This window comes from Argopecten irradians, chromosome 11 (genome assembly GCF_041381155.1).
Source record: "Argopecten irradians isolate NY chromosome 11, Ai_NY, whole genome shotgun sequence".
Classification (NCBI taxonomy): domain Eukaryota; kingdom Metazoa; phylum Mollusca; class Bivalvia; order Pectinida; family Pectinidae; genus Argopecten; species Argopecten irradians.
The window spans coordinates 3,814,749-3,833,457 of NC_091144.1; the positions used below are offsets into that span (position 1 = coordinate 3,814,749).

General features: G+C 34.0%; 3 protein-coding genes across 5 annotated transcripts in view; 2 read left to right on the forward strand and 1 right to left on the reverse strand.

Moving 5' to 3' along the window:
* LOC138334322 (beta-hexosaminidase subunit beta-like) overlaps positions 1–16,470 on the forward strand; it is a 33,426-nt gene extending 16,956 nt beyond the window's left edge. For all 3 annotated transcript variants that reach the window (XM_069282969.1, XM_069282971.1, XM_069282972.1), the window contains 2 exons: positions 15,645–15,749; positions 16,226–16,470. In XM_069282969.1, the coding sequence (XP_069139070.1) occupies positions 15,645–15,749; positions 16,226–16,418 (298 nt within the window). In that variant the 3' untranslated portion in view covers positions 16,419–16,470. The remainder of the gene's footprint in view (positions 1–15,644; positions 15,750–16,225) is intronic.
* On the forward strand, positions 879–12,234 carry LOC138334321 (uncharacterized). The gene is made up of 12 exons (XM_069282968.1): positions 879–1,539; positions 2,000–2,098; positions 2,478–2,531; positions 3,278–3,382; positions 4,637–4,943; positions 5,353–5,635; positions 5,839–6,075; positions 6,911–6,987; positions 7,234–7,338; positions 8,162–8,379; positions 9,735–9,899; positions 10,174–12,234. Exons 1-12 carry the CDS (start codon positions 1,517–1,519, stop codon positions 10,433–10,435), a joined length of 1,935 nt encoding a protein of 644 aa, XP_069139069.1. The 5' UTR covers positions 879–1,516; the 3' UTR covers positions 10,436–12,234.
* On the reverse strand, positions 12,243–13,833 carry LOC138334323 (P2X purinoceptor 7-like). Its single transcript, XM_069282973.1, has 3 exons — positions 13,737–13,833; positions 13,083–13,325; positions 12,243–12,808 (listed from the first exon to the last, which is right to left on the reverse strand). The coding sequence occupies exons 1-3, from the start codon at positions 13,740–13,742 to the stop codon at positions 12,545–12,547; spliced, it is 513 nt and encodes a 170-aa protein (XP_069139074.1). The 5' UTR covers positions 13,743–13,833; the 3' UTR covers positions 12,243–12,544.
* Positions 16,471–18,709: the final 2,239 nt, after the last annotated feature.

The following is an 18,709-nucleotide window of genomic DNA, read 5'->3' on the forward strand; positions in this document are numbered from 1 at the left end:
ATTCAAAACTAAATATTCTATACATGTATTCATAAATATCTAAGTCCTAATATAATTTCTCATATTATTGATAAATATGTGCCAATAATACTATTTTGTACATATAAACATAGATGCATATACAGTCCCTTATCTCTAACACCCTGGGGAGGCAGCTACAGCCATGGGTCATGATATACAGAGATGGTGACCCCCACATGTAGTGTTGCTGTGTGTACACATGTGGTGACCTTTGAACCTGTAGTCTCCCTCCAAATTCCAGCGGTCAGTTTGAACAGTTTGGTGTGAGGAAGCATGTGCACAGATAATCTTCTACATAATTTGGACCATTTGGTGAATATTTTGGACATCTAAATAAGTGAGGTGTAGTTTTCAACATGCAGTTTTACATAGTTATAAGTGTAAGTATAAAGGGAATTGTGTATAGCCAGGAATAGAAATGGTAAAACGTTTCAGTTTTGGATGTATGCATTCTGGTGTTGTACTGGATTATAACCCTATAATTTTGCTGTAAACCCCCAAAGTAGAAGGTAAGATGCATGAGCTTGCAATCTATGTGCAATTGCATGTATATATAGCTGCATGGGAACCATGCATTTAAATTTGGAAACTTAGAAGTTAACTATTTCTAATTTTTTTTTATTGATAAAATTCAAATTCATTTTCCATTTTACTCTTATACACCCCCAGTATAATATAGATGATGCATTTTCTTTTTAAAACAATTTGTATGACACAAAAAAAAACCATTATGATTTATGTGTATATATCTTGGTTTATATTATTCAATCTTTTATTTTCTATAAATTTCTGAAAAATGAATACCGATAAATGCATGCATATAATGCAAGGCAAGTTATTTTTTAAAAACTGCAAACTTTATCTTAGAGTTAGTGTAATTATATATAACTTGTCTATGTATATTTTCCACATTATAGTATTTTCATTTTTTCTCCATATAAATGGAGATGTGTTAACAGTTTCTTGAACTTAAATTTATAAGTATTAAGCAATTGTGATTCATAAATATAAGCAGTCGCATGCTCCATATTTGGATTGTTTTTAGCAGTTTTGTGAGCTATTTATAGATATTAGGCAGTTTTGATTCGTACATTAAGCAGTCGCTTGCGCCATATTTGGACATTTTAGGCAGTTCATTTTGACATAGACTGCCTAAGAACTGCCTAAAGTAAGCAGTCACATGCGCCATATATGGATATTTTAGGCAGTTCATTTTAAAACGGACTGCCTAAAAACTGCCTAATAACTGCCTAAAAACTGCTAAGGAACTGCTAACCGACTGCTAGTGGACTGTGAAGGTTAAGGGACTGCCAATTTTTCCAATGGATTGCTAAGGGTTAACAGTCCCAGCCAGTTGCATTATGAAGGCTAAAGAACTGCTAAAAGAACTGCTTATACAGTAAACTGTGAAGGCTTAAAAACTGCTAAAGAACTGCCTTCCACTTTGACATGGGTCACTTCAACTCCAAGTCAAAGACTTTCAGCTCCATTCAAAATGCCTAAACCAGATAATTCAAGGTAAGAAATTAATAAGCTGTACATTTGTGGTACACTTTTAACTGTGCGAAATATAAATAAGAACTCATTATTAAACAGTAGTTTCGAGATTCAAAATGATTAGTTCCACCTTCCAGTGATTGTGACGTCATAGTTTGACAAAGTTTGTCATGTCATTATCATTGGAAGGTGGGACTACTCAACGTTAAATTGAACTTTACCCACATTGTCTTAGGATTTCTAAACCCCTATATTGAGGTACATTTGTAGCCCCAGTTTCTTGCCAAGTTGGAATCTCTCATAAAGAAATAATAAACTTACAGCTTCAACACTACCCAGGTATTATTTTGAACACTAATTATTGAAACTACATGTATGCATGTGTGAATGTTTCAAAATTGGAATGAAGTATATTTTATTTCACCCTATATGTAAGAAATATAGTGTTGATTTGTTATTTAAATTTATTTGTTTTCCACAGTGAATCTGAGCTGTCAGGAATTCAGGCTATAGAACTGAGTGAGTCAGAATTGTCAGGGGTCCCAGAGGAAATAACAACTCAGTGTACCACAGAAGCAAGGTACTTGTATTAAAATTGCTAAAAATTAGACCATTTTGTATGCCCTTTATACTAAAAACATATAGTGCATTAGAGGCACATTGCAATAATGATATCAATGTCTTTCACTTTTGTGCTTGTGCTCTCTTTAGCTCAGTTTCTCAATTTAATTTTAGAGTGGGAGACATGCAGTAATTTCAGGGTTGTGAGTTCTAGCTACATAATCATAATGTTACTCTCACTTGTTAAACTGACAGTGCATTTGTTTTCTGTTATGATAGATGATTGTTAATCTGTAAGAAACTGAATCTTCCAAAGATGTATTATTATTTATATAAGTTATATTCATTATCATATAATAATTGACAAATGTTTAAAAATACTTCTACATCTTTTACAGATTGCCTGAACTGGAGCAGCAGGGGGCGTCATCAAGTTTTATTGATCCTTTTGAGTATGTTATATTTTGTGTAACTTTTTTTAATGAATATTAATTTTAATGATTTATAAATTTTTATGAAACTAAGAATTAATCATGTCAAAATGTGATTTTATCAAAATGTAAGATCAAATTTGTTTATTGTTTTATGCATATCTCAATTCATTTTAAACAATTAACAAACAGACCATGCTTGTCCATTTAGATATTATTAGAAGTTTTTCTACACTTGCTATACATGTGTAACTCTTAGACTGGAGGTTTTTTGCTTATAATTTATCTGTTAGAGTATTTAACAGCCAGGGTCATTATTATAAAAAAGGACATGTAAATTTCAGCAAAGCCAGAGTACTCAGAGAAAGACCACCAATCTAACAACTGGCAACTGCCCCACATGGGTTTCAAACACTACCTATAGGTTGCGGACTTGTAGTTAATTGTTGAAATACCTCAACTGCACTGCCACGACTACCCCTTATTAAAGCTATTGATGTAACATTCTTATAATTTATGCACTAGCAATGAGTAACATGATGGCCTTGTAATGCCATATTGGCGCATATCATATAGATGCACCCATTGTTCACATCTACATACAGTCCTTTACATACATGTATTCAAATATCAACAGTATATAAGATTTAAAAATTGTCATCAGATGATTGCAATAAAATGATTATAATGATTTTGTAGATTAGATATATAGACTAACATATGTTAAGATATCTAATATATGTTTACAATTGTATTTCAAACTTCAGTCTGACGATAACAGTGTCGGAAGGAGAATGTACATGTCTTCAAGATATGGAAAGTGAATGCGGAGATGATATAGACTTTGAGCCAAGTTTTGACATTACACTTGGGTATGTATTCACGCAAGATCTGCTTTTTAGGTCATCTGACCCGATTGGTCCGAATGACCTATAGCTAATTCCCATCATGCTTCATCCGTTGTCCGCCATGAGTCATCCAACCTATCACACTTTAATTTCTTGTTTTAAGCTCCTGCTGAAACTTACTTGAAATGATCCCTACCAAGTGTTATTATTTTTCGGGTTGATCTGAAATCCAAGATGGCTGCCACAGCCGCCATCTTGAAAAACCTGTTTAAAAATTGTACTAGAGTTACAGATACTGAAAATTTATATGAATCTTATTGAAATGTGTATGTAGAAAAGAAGTTATTTTTTGATCCTACCAAAATTCAACCTGAAGATGGAGGCTATAGTTAGCATATTGAAAAACGTATTTAATTCTTTTGAAATGACCGTTAAGAGCCTTAGATCTCTTGATTATTATATGCAGTACTAAGTGTAAGAGAATGTAAACCTTGATCTGTAAATACATATAGAATCGAAGTGGATTATTTCATCGAAGAAGGAAGTAGTAATAATTTAAAATCAGTTAAGGTATCTTGAATGGAGCTGCATGCTTTTATATCTCAATTTCAATCAACACATGACTTATTTACATGTTTATTTATTAATATTTTGAGCAATAAAAGTTGTTTTCAAATATTTACCTTGGATTTTCAAAAAAAAAATATTAACCTAGAAAAAATTCATTGTCCTCAGTTAATATTTTTCTTAGGTACCGTTAAACATTTTATTAACAAATATAGACCTGTTTGTAGGTGGATACAGTATTTGATTAACTTGAGAAAGTGATATTACTCGATGATGAGTGTATATAATTTTTGAAGGTTGATAAATCACCATATCCACCTGAAAACATGTTGACATATGTTTTATTATATGGTATTTACTATTTATGATGTAAATCCTTCAACCAGGTATAGACATACACATGCATCTGACCTCTTCCTGATATTAAGTAGTTACACTCCCTGATAATGAATAGTCCTGTTGAATCATTTCTAAGAGCAAAGTGTATCATGGTAGGAAAGTATACTTTCAACCAATCAGGAGTGAGCAAAACAAACATCCATATAATAAAACCATTATTGACCTCACCAAAATGATATACATGTATTTGGATAATATCACTATTATAAATCTTGATTATTGTCAATTTAATATTTCATATGCATTTATACAGTACATGTATTTGTATCATTACTTAATTGTGCATCATTATATTTTCCATTTGAAATGAAGGCCAATGAATTTTCAAGAAGTAGATGATGTGTCCTTTGGGGATATCGAGATGGGATATTGTGAGGACAACACTGAAGAGGACCTCGGCAGAGAAGAATTCAAAGGCAAAGAGAGTGGGACTGGTGTTAGGAGGGTGTATGACCCTGAGCATGCACACTTTGTTGCAAAGGATGAAGCCTGTCTCATTTACCTAAATCCTCTCCTTCAACTGGCTAGCAATCTTAAATATACTTGTCAAGTTAAAGGATGTGGGAGAGTACCAAGTATTAAACACAGTTTTGTTGGATCAGCTATATATCTTAAATGGGTATGTCAATTAAATATATACATTGTACCATAACATACATGGGCATTCTTTTATTCAGACATGGTAACATATTTAGACTTTCATATTAATTTTACTATAAGACTTTATGAAGACACTTATTCAATAAACAACAATTCTCTTTTATAATTTACACCACAACTCATTTACAGTTCCAAAAATATTCAAAGAAGCTTTCAAGATTAAAGTCTGATTACATATTTCTATTTTGATCTTTGAATCTCATTAATTTACAAATATTTCACTTTACCTCTCACTGAAATCTTCCTAACTGTTAATCTAACTTTTCTTTTGTTCAGAAGGTAAAAGTGTATCATGTATAAAATTATTACTGTGATTTTTAACTATTATGTTTTATTCATTCACTCATTTTTTTACTATGTTATTTCAGGTGTGTGAAGAAGATCACCTTGTGTATCAGTGGTGTTCACAACCAGTTTTGAGAAGAGGTCTGCATACAGGAGATATCATGATGTCTAGCGCACTGTTCACCTCTGGAAACAATTATGGAAAAGTGGCATTGTTTGCTCAGTTTTTGAGATTACATTTTGTGAGCTCAGCTGTTTACAGTAGACTTCAAAGATGCTACATTGTGCCAACTATTGACCAGGCTTGGACAGATCATCAGCAGTCTGTTTTTGAAGAGTTTAGAGGGAAGGATCTTGTCATTCTTGGTAATATGTTAATTATTCTGAACTGTGAAAATAACATACATGTACATTGTGTACATTTGGAAAGGGATTTATTGTACAGGCCTCCTTGTAGTTTTATCTAAATTCAAGTTCCCATGTGTATCACTCTAAAATTTACATAACTCAAATTTATCAAAATGTTACATATCTCGCGCCTAAGTCAGAATATGATGTTTGTTCTACAGGTGATGGAAGAATGGACAGTCCTGGATATAATGCAAAATTCTGTTCATATACTGTTATGGAGAATGATTCGAAGAAAATTCTTAGCTTAGTTACTGTTGATAAGAGGGAAACCGAAAAGAAAAGCTGCTTGATGGAAAAAGCTGGATTCCAAAAAGTGATGAGAGAACTGAGCAGAGACGGAATGAGTGTGAAGGAGGTTGTCACTGATGCCCATTCCCAGATCGGTGCATTTATGAGTAAGTAATATAAACTAAATATCTCTTATTTTTTTCAACACCATTACTCTTATTTTTCATAGTATATTTTCAGCCCACCATCATCAGATGGTGGGCTATTCAAATCGCCTTTCGTCCGTGGTCCGTCGTCCGTCCGTCCGTCCGTCCGTCCGTCCGTCCGTTAACAATTCTTGTTACCGCTATTTCTCAGAAAGTACTGAAGGGATCTTTCTCAAATTTCATATATAGGTTCCCCTAGGGCCCTAGTTGTGCATATTGCATTTTGGGACCGATCGGTCAACAAGATGGCCGACAGGCGGCCATCTTGGATTTTGATAGTTGAAGTTTGTTACCGCTATTTCTCAAAAAGTGCAGAAGGGATCTTTCTCAAATTTCATATACAGGTTCCCCTAGGACCCTAGTTGTGCATATTGCATTTTGGGACCGATCGGTCAACAAGATGGCCGACAGGCGGCCATCTTGGATTTTGATACTTAAAGTTTGTTATCGCTATTTCTTAGAAAGTACTATAATGATCTGTCTCAAATTTTATATATAGTGTGTTTGAAAAAGTTTGAAAAGCCAGGGAAAAGATCCCTCTTTCCATTGTCAGACATAGATCATTCCTTGGTGGGCGCCAAGATCCCTCTGGGATCTCTTGTTACATATGACATCAATTAATGGTAATAAAACAATTAAAGCTTATATGGGCTCTAAAACTGGAACTTGTGACTTGTCACTTGGTAAATTGGTCCATTGTAGAACTAGCTGTTTTGTACTTTTACTTGATATCTTTGCATTTCTATCATGTAACATTTCATATTGATCTGTATTCAAATATCTAATTAAAATTCAGAGAAGGATTATCCAGAGATAAAGCACTCCCATGACATATGGCACACAGCCAAGAACCTTGGAAAGAAAATCATTACTGTGAGTATTTTTCATTCAATTTTCATGTTTAATGTCAATTAATTGTTTCTCAAATTCAAATATTTCCTTGGCATTAAAAACTATGAAAATGAAATAAGATAATGTAATTTAATTTCCTTCTGAACATTTTTACGGGACTAAAAAGTGTTGGAAAAGACCTGTAATTAATATTCACAAACATTTCCTGTAACATTTCTAGAGATATGAACTTGAATGAATGAAGTTGATGCCATCATTTGTTTATAGGCTGGTCAGGATAAGGAATGTCAGTTGCTGCAAAAGTGGAGTCAGGACATTTCCAACCATTTCTGGCATGTTGCTCAAACAGCAAATACTTATGAAGATTTCATTGTATGTATACAAATCAAACTACATGTATAAACTGTACTTGAAAATCACAAATTTATACAAAATCAACACTTGATTAAAGGGACAATTCAGTATAGGAAACAAACCAGTTCTAATGGACTTTAAATTTAATAGTTTGTTTTACTGTTATAAGCCCACTAGTGAAATGTATGTGGAATGTTCAAACTCCCTTGCTGTCCGCCATTACACAATGTGGTCGGACGTCTTGTATGCCGAACCCTGGTCCTTGCCAGTGTAGTTAAGAATTTTTAGTCTAAAATTACTCAAATCGCTCTTACAGTAGTGTGTTTACGTTATTAGGTGAATGTGCTTGTCTAAACATAATTTCACCAACTCCTCAGTGGTTATGTATTGCATTTGTTTACGTACGTGACTTTGGCTCAGGTAGGGGTACAGCATACATAATTATGTACATGTTATACCTGCTTTATCGTATTTATCAACGATTCGGAATTTCAACAGTATCAATCAAAATACTTATCAATGTCGTGGACTTTGTCAATATTTCTAGTTATATCTTTCATAAGGAATGTAGAACAATAATTTAATTGTGTCATATTTGGCCTCGTGATTATGTAACAGAATTAGCCTCATTTTAATGTCCCTTTAATTTAGTGCTCGATTATAGTGTGATACGCCATTATCATAATACAAATGCATGATACTAATAAATGCTGTAAACAGGACATTTCTTATATTTTACATTACTATATAGTAAGTACCGTATCTTGTTGGTTGAGCCTTATTTATATATCATACAGTTTGCATTAGATAGTAATGTATCGATAATTGTATGTTTTTTTAGGGATTATGGTCAGGTGTTCTTCACCATGTTGTGGATGAACATTCGTGGCTCATGCAGTATTCGGACAACTGTCCTGCTGAATGTTCCCATGGGCCTCTGACAACAGAGGCTACCGATGAGAAATGGCTCGAAAAAGGCAGCAAGGCACACCATGTCTTACGGAAAATTGTTCTGGACAAACGGTTCCTGAATAAAGTGCCTTACTATCTAAATGCAAGGTCAGTGTGCTGTACCAATCTTTATTTATTTACAATTATGAAATTGTTAAGCTATAGCTACAAATTATAGACATGCATAAATGATCTTTCCTTTTGTTCAAAATTCAAATGAATTACATGTATACCTTGGTCATTACATTAGACTTTTGAAAGGAGCTGTAATGGCTGAGTGGTTATATATTTGAGTCCCATATGGGGGAGTTGCTAGGTACAGACTACAGGCTTCTGATTCTATAGTTAAACAGTCTTTATGTAGTTTATATAATCAAAAGCCTGTGTACAAACTGTACAATGTAGGTTGGTTATTAAAAACAAAAATAACTAAATTAGACTGCAGCAAACAAAAGTCCAAAGTTATGATATTGACAATTTCGCATAATGGCCGGTGTAACGTTGAGAATGGACCCCCGTTGAAAACTGACCTCGGGTCATTTTTCAACGTTGAAAAATGACCCCCAAAAACCGTTGAAAACTGAACTTTAAGCGCACTTTTTACACCGACCCGTTGAAAATAGACCCCGTTGAAAAGTGACCCCATAAGAACTCGTTTTTACACAACAACACAACACCACACACCAACACCACACATCACACAACACAACGAAACACATCAAAATAACACAACATCACACAACACAACAACGCTTCACACTAAACACAACATCAAACAACACACAACACAAGACAACACAACAACACACAACACAACCACAATACAACAACATCCAACAACAACACAACATCACACAACATCACAAAAGAACACAACACAACATCACACAACATAACAAAAGAACACATCACACAAACACGCAACAACACAATACCACCTAACAACAACACACAACACCACAACAACATAACACGCCTGACAACACAACACAACATAACAACAAAACATCACACAACAACACATAACACAACAACACACCAATAACACACAACACAATAGCATTACACAACCACACATCACAACACAACACACAACAACACACAGCATAACAACACAACATCACACAACAACAACAACACACAAACGCACAACCACAAAACAACACAACACAACCATACGCAGAACACAACATAACTGATACTTTTCTTTTCAAAAGACCATCCGTTGATAGTTTGCCAAGGTCATTTTTCAACGGTCATTTTTCAACAGACCTGCCGTTGAGAATTGACCCTAGACACTGTCAGTTTTCAACGGCTTGTTCAATTTTCAACGGCATTCGGGGCCTGTTTTCAACGTTGAAAACTGACCCGAGGTCAATTTTCAACGGAGGTCCATTTTCAACGTTACACCGGCAATAGTCATATAAACAATATATATTTGTTACTCTCTTTTTAAATTACAGAACAACAGCAGAACTGGAGAACTTTCATCAGCTTATATTGATGTATGCCTCCAAACGCTTTGCATACAGCCCACCTGTGTACAGGGCAAGGAACATCCTGGCAGCCCTAGATTACAACAGTAATCTAAACAGAGATGTGAAGAAAAGGCCGGATGGTACAGTCAGGTAAGTTTCATACTATATGATTATAATGAAGAACATAGATAATGGATATTAATGATATGGTAATACGTTGTACCAAGACAAGTTAGACAACACATAATTTAAAGATAAAAAATATTCCATTAGTCGCCTCGGCAAAAAGACTTTTATACATAGTCTACATCTTTGCTTAAAATCATGATTTCTTTAATAAAACATTAATATCATATAGGTCTTGCCTCTCCCTATTTGTGCTCTGTTACCAGTTAACTTATCATGCGTTATATTTTACATTTAGAATGCATAGGACGTTCAACAAAAAAAGTAAACGGTGGACGGTGTATCCCGAGAAGGTGGCCAAGACATATAAACATATAGATGTTATTCTTGAGCAGATCGTGCGAAACAGGCTTGAAGACCGTCTCGGAATGCATAGGGAAGTGGAACTACCAGCCTTAGATCCTCGACGGCTTTCTAAAACGATTGCACCTATTTCACCCCCACCAACTGAACAATTGGAGAAAGAAAAAAAATCAAGAGTAGAGAAGAAAGATGACTAAAGCTCTGTTTAGGAAATAAACATTCAAATTTGAAAATACACAATGCTAAAATCAATTTATTGATATTTTTCTTGGATACTTTTCATCTGTGTGTGCAAACAGAATAGGGTTCCACAGTGTTATACTGACCAATTTACTGCCTTGTATTTTTTTCAGTAGATATAACAGAACCATAAATGTTTCCTGTGTGCAATACAGTTTGATATTTTAACAAATGGAATCTTACATGGGTCTGTCAAGTAGACAGGGATATCTCAACCCAATTGAAAGATTGTGGCTGGTCATGTATTGATGACATCACATAAACACCTTGTGTAAGATAGAGTTATCTTTTCCCTAGCAACCATGGGATATCCCTGTGAAGTATGAGAGAAAATTAAATTACCATCTCCATACATGTTTCAATTAAGATTGATATTGTTAAGTAGTATGTGTAAAACCATGTCATTTTGTATTTAATATTTTAAAACATATGATTATTATTTCTTTTTGGTCAAAGCTATCTTTACACATTATGTTGAAATTCCATTTAGTAATAGCTGATACTTATAGTATTTTTCATTTAGATGTTCAATAAGGGAGGCACTGGTAAAATGGTCATAGTTTTTTTGTAGATGTCTGGAAATCCATGAAAGCCTTCAGCACTCCTCCAACTTATCTTTTATTAAATTGTTGTATAACTAGTATGACGAAGCAGGTTTTTAATTGGTACAATAAAATCAAGAAGCAGCTATTAAGGGTAAAGGTTGTTGTTGGGAGGATATATGTGTGCTTGTATGAAAGTTGTACATTTATGACAGATGTCTGTTTTCTAGATAACTCAACATTTTTTTGCATATTTACATCTCATCAATAACCTTAACACAAAGAGCTAATAGATGTGGTTATGTATTCCGACTCATCACCACTATCTCTCTACCTCCGAGTTTTGAGTTAGAATCTTGAATCCCACATTAGGCAATTGCCAGGTACTGGCCATAGTTAGTGGTTTTTATTAGCTCACCTGCCCGAAAGTTTGTTCAAATGAATGACCTTGACCTTCATTCAAGGTCACAGGGGTCAAATAGGTGAAAATCTTTAACAGACTTCTTCTAAATAACCAAGAGGCCTAGAGACCTGAAATTGGGCCTGTGACATGCTGGGATGAAGGGCTACCAAGTTTGTTCAAATGAATGACCTTGACCTTCATTCAAGGTCACAAGGGTCAAATAGGCTTAAATATCTTGTTAAGACTTCTGCTTCATAACCAAGATGCCTAGAGACCCGATATTTGGCATGTAACATGCTGGGATGAAGGACTACCAAGCTTGTTCAAATGAATGACCTTGACTTTCATTCAAGGTCACAGGGGTCAAATAGGCTGAAATCTTTAAACGTCTTCTTTTTAATAACCAAGAGGCAAAGAGGCCTCTAATGTGCTTAGGGATGATATAAATTCTTATTTACTTTATTTGTTAAGTATGAACCATGTATGATTACCAGATTGCAGGTGAGCGATTCGGGCCCATTGGGCCCTTGTTCTTTATTCTGAGTACTCCAGCTTTCTTCCATCTTCAATACAAGACACATACTTAAATGACCTTAGCTTGTTAAAATAATTTGGTTTATATGTAATTATTATAAAGTTAAATAGATATTGTATCAGTCTCTATGGTGACAGTAAGATGTTGACAGACAGGGTAAAAAGTCACAGTCTATCTCCAATGTCATAAAATGAAAGACATTTTAGCTCCTTGGATTTTTATTCACATTAGCCATGTACATAAGCTATCTTTGTACCTATTTTTGAGCACTTCTCTCTGTCCATAACATTCCAAATCATGAGTGTGGTGGTTTAAATTTGTTAGTTTCTTGTTGTTCTGTTTACCAATAGTGAAAGTAAGTCAGAAATATCAAATATTGCAAGATAAAAGATCAGATAAGCCTTTTCACTGGTAATTGTTTGTTGTGACATATAGTGTATGAAGCTTGCAGTTGGTTGAAATTTTTAATTTGTATTTATAAATTCAGATGCAAGATGGAGAAAACAAATAAATTGGCTTCAATAGACACAAAATCACTTTAATGTTATTTTGGCGAGAGAGTGATCATTACAAGGAATAAATTGCTTCATGCAAGTCTTGAGGGCTTGAAGCCAGTATACTGGCCAAATGCGTTTGGAAATTTATCCCTTATTTTCCATACTGCACAGCTTGGGACAACTTTTCTGATCCCTGCCCCCAAACGCCCAAACTGCCATAGCACATACTGACGATAAGCTGTGTGTCTGTTTGCCCTGTTTAAATCAACATCACCAGGTAGGGCAAACACATCTTCCCGATACAGCCTTGCCAGGGCCAGTACAGCATCATCCATTACCAGGACATCAAAGTACTATAAAATGAAAGATGTAGTTTTGTTTTGGATTTTTTAAATACTTATACAGCAATCGTTTTTCATAGTTATACAATGTGAAGTTATAAGCATACTTTTTGAATGGAAATAGTCCATTTACTAGCTGAATTATTTGGAAAATTTTACTAACCAAATTATTTCAAACAATTACTGTTATTTCCTCTTTGGATAAATTAGATAAAAAAAGTAGGATATATATTTAAATTTGTATCATTGACACTCATTTCAATGAAAATGCTTCTATGATATTTACGGGCAGTATGGTAATGCAGTTTTGGGGCTGGTGGTTGCAACAAACCCTCTCAACTAGGGTGGGCATTTGCCTGCAGTTTCCACAACTGCACCAGTCAGGGGAGGTCCCTCCTTCCGGATGGTATCCCCCACCATCACCTCCATCCTTATCTTCAAAAAGATCAAAGGCCAAGCTAGGGCATTTGTTCACCAATTTCTTCAGAAGACCTCTCATTTGGGTCTCATCAAGGGAATCTACCTTGGCCTGTGGTATTATATATAATTGTTAGTCTGATTATAACCGACTAAAGAATTATTTACACCAATATTTTGCATCTATCAGTGTATGCTTAGATAACACATTTATAAAAGAACATATTTATTGATGCAGACTATATATGCTTATTAAGATTCTGGAAATGATTGATAATCAAAATCTGCATAATGACTTCAATGTTTAGGTCTTCACATTATTATCTTGTCAGGATTGAGTTACCCTCCTGTAATTGTATGCTTGACATGCATGTTATACATTTTGACATTATGTACCAACAAAACTACAGTATCTGTGACCCATTGTTTTCTACTCTTTTAGAAGCATGCAGAGTTTAATATTTAGAATTATTTCAATAATAATATTTGCAAGTCAATTGTTATAATTATACTCTCCATATACCTCCATAGTTTGTCGACTCTGCTCAAGAGAGGAGACTGCCTCATTTCCCTGGTTCGGCCTTCTACCATGTCCTCTACCTCCTCCCCTTCCCCTTCTAGTCCCCCCTTTCCCCTTTGCCGTCTACCCCTATTTTGTCCCCTGCCCCCTCTTTTCTGTCCTCTGCCTCTTACAATTATGGGAGGCCTCTCTGGTGAAGAATCATGGTCACTTTCAAAATCATGTTCTGAAATAATCTGTGAAGACTGAAGAAAATACGTTCCCTTTGTAAGAAAGTACATGTTAAGATGTACATGTATAACAATTCAAATGTTCGAATGAGTTGACCATCATGGGTAATTGAATGCCATTTTATGCTATTTAATATGTGCTTTGCCATTGAATTTTAGAACATACATGTTTAGATTTCAACATGTTAAAAAAAAGAATTTCAGCAAATAATAGAATGATGTTATCAAAAGTGATTTGTTAAAATTTGTATGTGGTGGTTTTAGGTGTAATTAGAGTAGGTGGTGTGAATGTGGTTGTACAAATTTCTGATTAACATGTAAAAATATTAAATAAACATACAATTAATGAAACTATACCATTGTTGAATCATTTTTTAATCATACTGTCATTCTAACTTCCAAAGTTACTAAGATTTATACCGCAACATCTTGACAGAATGGATGCCATCATGACATTGTGCGTTTGAAACTATTTCAATATCCAAATTATTGACCGTAACCATGAGCGTGTTTATGTAAATGCATGTCTCAAATATAAATCCTTGTCATAATTATAATATACATATATTGATGCGGGTGCATAATGTTCTAGACTATGCAATATCGAACTCTGGTCTCTGGTGTGAAAAACTAGGCCTACTGTCTGAGCCAAAGAAACATGCTCCGTCAGCTGAGTGACATAGACCGTATTTACATGTAACACTGTACAAATCACACCGATCTGCTTCTTTTACACAAGTTTATTCAATTCGCTGCTGGATCCTCCTTTTACATCAAAGGAGCTCGACGTTCTGTTAATAATATATAGCATAAATATATTGACACCATGTACAATGTATACTAGTTAAAATAGCCCTATATAATAGCTAAAATAACCTATATACTATAAAAAATAGCCCACGTTTTTATATAGTATATACATGTCATTTTTCATATTTATGCTAGGCCTATGCATTATTGGCAGAACGTCAAGCTACTGTGGTTAGATGTTATATATATAGCCGAAGCTTGTACAGGTCTTTGTCTTAAGTACAAACATGACTCTTGTTAACTCAGCATTTCACATAATAACTGTTTCATGTGCCATCGATGAACACAACTTACGATTAACATTACTAAATATACGCCCATACGAATTTTGAAATCGCGATACTATCAACTACTACAGTGTATCATGAAGATTACCCTTCAATGGCCCCTCATAATTTGGCTTCTCTAGTTGTGTTGATTACAGCAATATCATTCAAAATATATACTGTCGTGAATAACAGAAGGAACATAAAGTCACCCAGACTTCATTTCTCAACACAAAATTTCCATGTTACGGATAAAATAAAGTGTTACGGTATGAGTGATAGCCATAAATACTCACGTCTGAAGACGCCATTTTGTTTAGGTTTTCGGTCACGTGATATTCGGATATTGTCAATCTATCAAAATGGGCGCGACATGCATATTAAACAGCAAAATAATCAAACTTTAAAACATTTATATCTTTGGATCTCGGAACTTTATAGACTTGTAATTTGGGGAAAGTTCGTAACTTTTTGAAGCTTTTATGCAGTATTTTTTGCCGGTTTTTTTACGGACCCCGAAAGATACGGATATTATGGTTTATTTAATATTGCTAATAAAACATTTGACGATGTTAATAATGTACAACAATACGTTTTATTAACAGGCCTCGTGCGTCCGCCGCTGCCGAGAGATTGTGGAGTCCTTCCTACCTTAACAGCACAGATGACGCTTCATTTAGACTTGATGAGCATAGGTGTCGGATTGTCAGGTAGACCTTTGTCATGTTGTATATGTGTTTTTTATACACTGTATTTGTAAAGAGACTGCATAAAGTTTGTTAGTTTGTACTTCAATTAAAACGGTTATTATAAAGTACATATAACATGCATTCAGTTATTCTCAATACTTTATGGTTACACCCCCGCTCGCTCGTAGTTCGAATAATTACATCATGTAATTGCCACACAAATATGGTTTATGTGGGAACCATCTGATAGATCATTGATTCACACCGATGATAATACTTTGATGATGATTAAGCTATGTATATCCCAGCATATTGTCACCAGATTCATATTCCTATAGACTGCCAAGTCGATGTATCATCTTTTGATAGACCAACGTCCTCAATACCAAAATCAATGAACGTGATATAATGTCACAAAACCCACAATGACAGCTAGTTCTAAGCATTAACTCCACATTCCAATTTCTTGTGTTATTGTTACTGTTTTATTTCTACAGACGCGGAATCCCCGCTGCTCCCATCCTAAACGGTTTTTGTGGGGACTATGAAGTAGACCCCAACACTAGGGCGAGTCAGCAGAACACCAAGTGTACAAATACGGGATCTACTGTGTCGGGAAACTGTTTTGTATCTGTTTATATTGTAATGTTCCTGCTAATACAATGTTACCTGCATTGTATCCAATTATAATGGGATTTAAGCAGTTTATCAGTTTTAGAAAATAAAAATAAATAACAAGGTACTTCGTTTTTGTTGGTTTTTTTTAGATGTAGTCCGTTATTTTGCGACAGACTAAACTATTTCCTTTTAAGAAAATGTCAAAATATGTAACTTAAAGTAGGAATTCGGTTTTTCGTAAGTTTAAATAAATCTGATATTTTATATACACCTAAGGAAACAAAGAACTGAAACATAATTGAAAAGTCAGACCCATCATGAAATACAGGCACAGTAACTTCAGCAATTAAAACTATTTCGACATATAAACCTGAATAAGACGCTCCTGAAGAATAAGCATTCCCTAGTCTACTGCCGATATCTTCCATACAGCTCATATCACGCCAATGACAAGTCTCAGTCCCTGTCGCTCATTTATAATTACCCTGTGGATTTTTGTCGATGGCATGCTGGTGAAATTGTCATAATAAACCAAATCGGTTGTATGCATGTAAGCCGGTGGATTTTAAGGGAGAAAGATTTCAAATTCTTGTTGGTAATAACAAGGATTTATAATTTATAATTCCTTGGTAACATGAACAAATAAAAAAATTATAATTTATACGAGTCGAAAATGTGTCGTTTTCTAAGACACTTGTGTTTATTTTTATTTCAAAATATTTCTATTAAACAATACAAGTTATACAGGAATTACAGAGAAAGATATTATATTATTGTATTGATAAATGGATTAGACAACAGGCAAAGCCTATATAGGTCCTCTCCAGAAATCCGGTTTTACTAAACTAATTGATTATTAATAAATAAATATAGATAGTGTTGTCTCAGTATATAAATATAATAGAAATGAAAAGAAAAGTGTATAATATTAGGAGCGTACCTGAGCGGGTCATAGAAAAGAAAATAACTATTTACAACAGATAGACAAATAAGTAAATATATATTTAAATGAGTATGTAATAAATAGGCAATCTCTTTTATAGAAAATGAATTAATTAAGTTAAAAATATCACATCCACACACACATACACTTGTGTTTATCACATCATGCATTTACAAGGTTATGCTTAGTCGGAACTTAATTGTCTTAGATTTCCACAACATATATCAAATACTTGATGAGAACAGTTGAGGAAATGTTCTTTTGTTTCACTTGACTTGTTATTGGGGTGCTGATTAAGTCAGCTGACAATAATTTGTTGTCAAATTAATATACATAATCATTTTGAACAGCATGGCATTATATTTCATTGCTACTGTACAGTACCTCTTTTGTTGCTACTAAACCCAATTTATGTTAATTTCCAATATTAACATTGTCAGTTAGGCTAACGCGCATCACTGGATATGCTAGGACAGCCAATGTGTGTTACACACCCATAGTGCCATAACGATGCAAACACGGCACAGTTTTTGAGTAAAAATAAAATGTGGACGGTTATCAGTTATGTGATATTGGTATAACAGTACCGAACTTATACCGAAAATAATATATATATATTATATATATATATTGTTGCCTTTAAACTTTATCCATAACGTTAACTAAAAAGCAGCAATACATCAATAATATTTCTGATATATGTTTCAAGTGCAGATTTTAATTCATTATTTTAAAATTATACTTAATCCTTAAAATATAATATTCATAATCGATCCTAAATAATGTACATCATACCGAGATTTAAATAGTATGATATATTAACATTTATCGTAAAATCCAAAAAGTAACCACGTAAATTGTTAAATGAAAAATGAGATTACTTGTATACAGGCATTATAAATATATATAATATCTTGTACTTTAAAAAAAATACACTTAGTGATATTTAAATAAGTATATTTAGTGTGGTAATGCTGTAACCTTCTTGCATGACTATACATGTAGATTCGAAACGGTGAAAATTATATATGCTTAGAATTTTCACTAATACCTTAGAAATTACGGAAGATTGCTATATGCCACGATTCCAGTAATTACAGTACTAGACTGGAATATCAAATTGGTTCAAGATACACCAAGGTACACGCCAGGGAAGTATTATTTCTCCGTGGCTGTACACAGTTTTCATTAATGACCTACTTAATGATTTATGTTCATCTCAGTACTCTCTTACAATACAAGGTTTATTTTGGTGCAAGACTTAGGAAAGCCGAGATGACAAGGCTTTGCCGAGTCATCTCGACTTTCCGTGTCGAGCACCAAAATAAAACTTGTATTGTAAGATACTAATCGTGTATTCTGTTTTATCCTGCAACCATTTAGGCATTCAAAACTTAAGCAAATTGACAGTTATTTACTT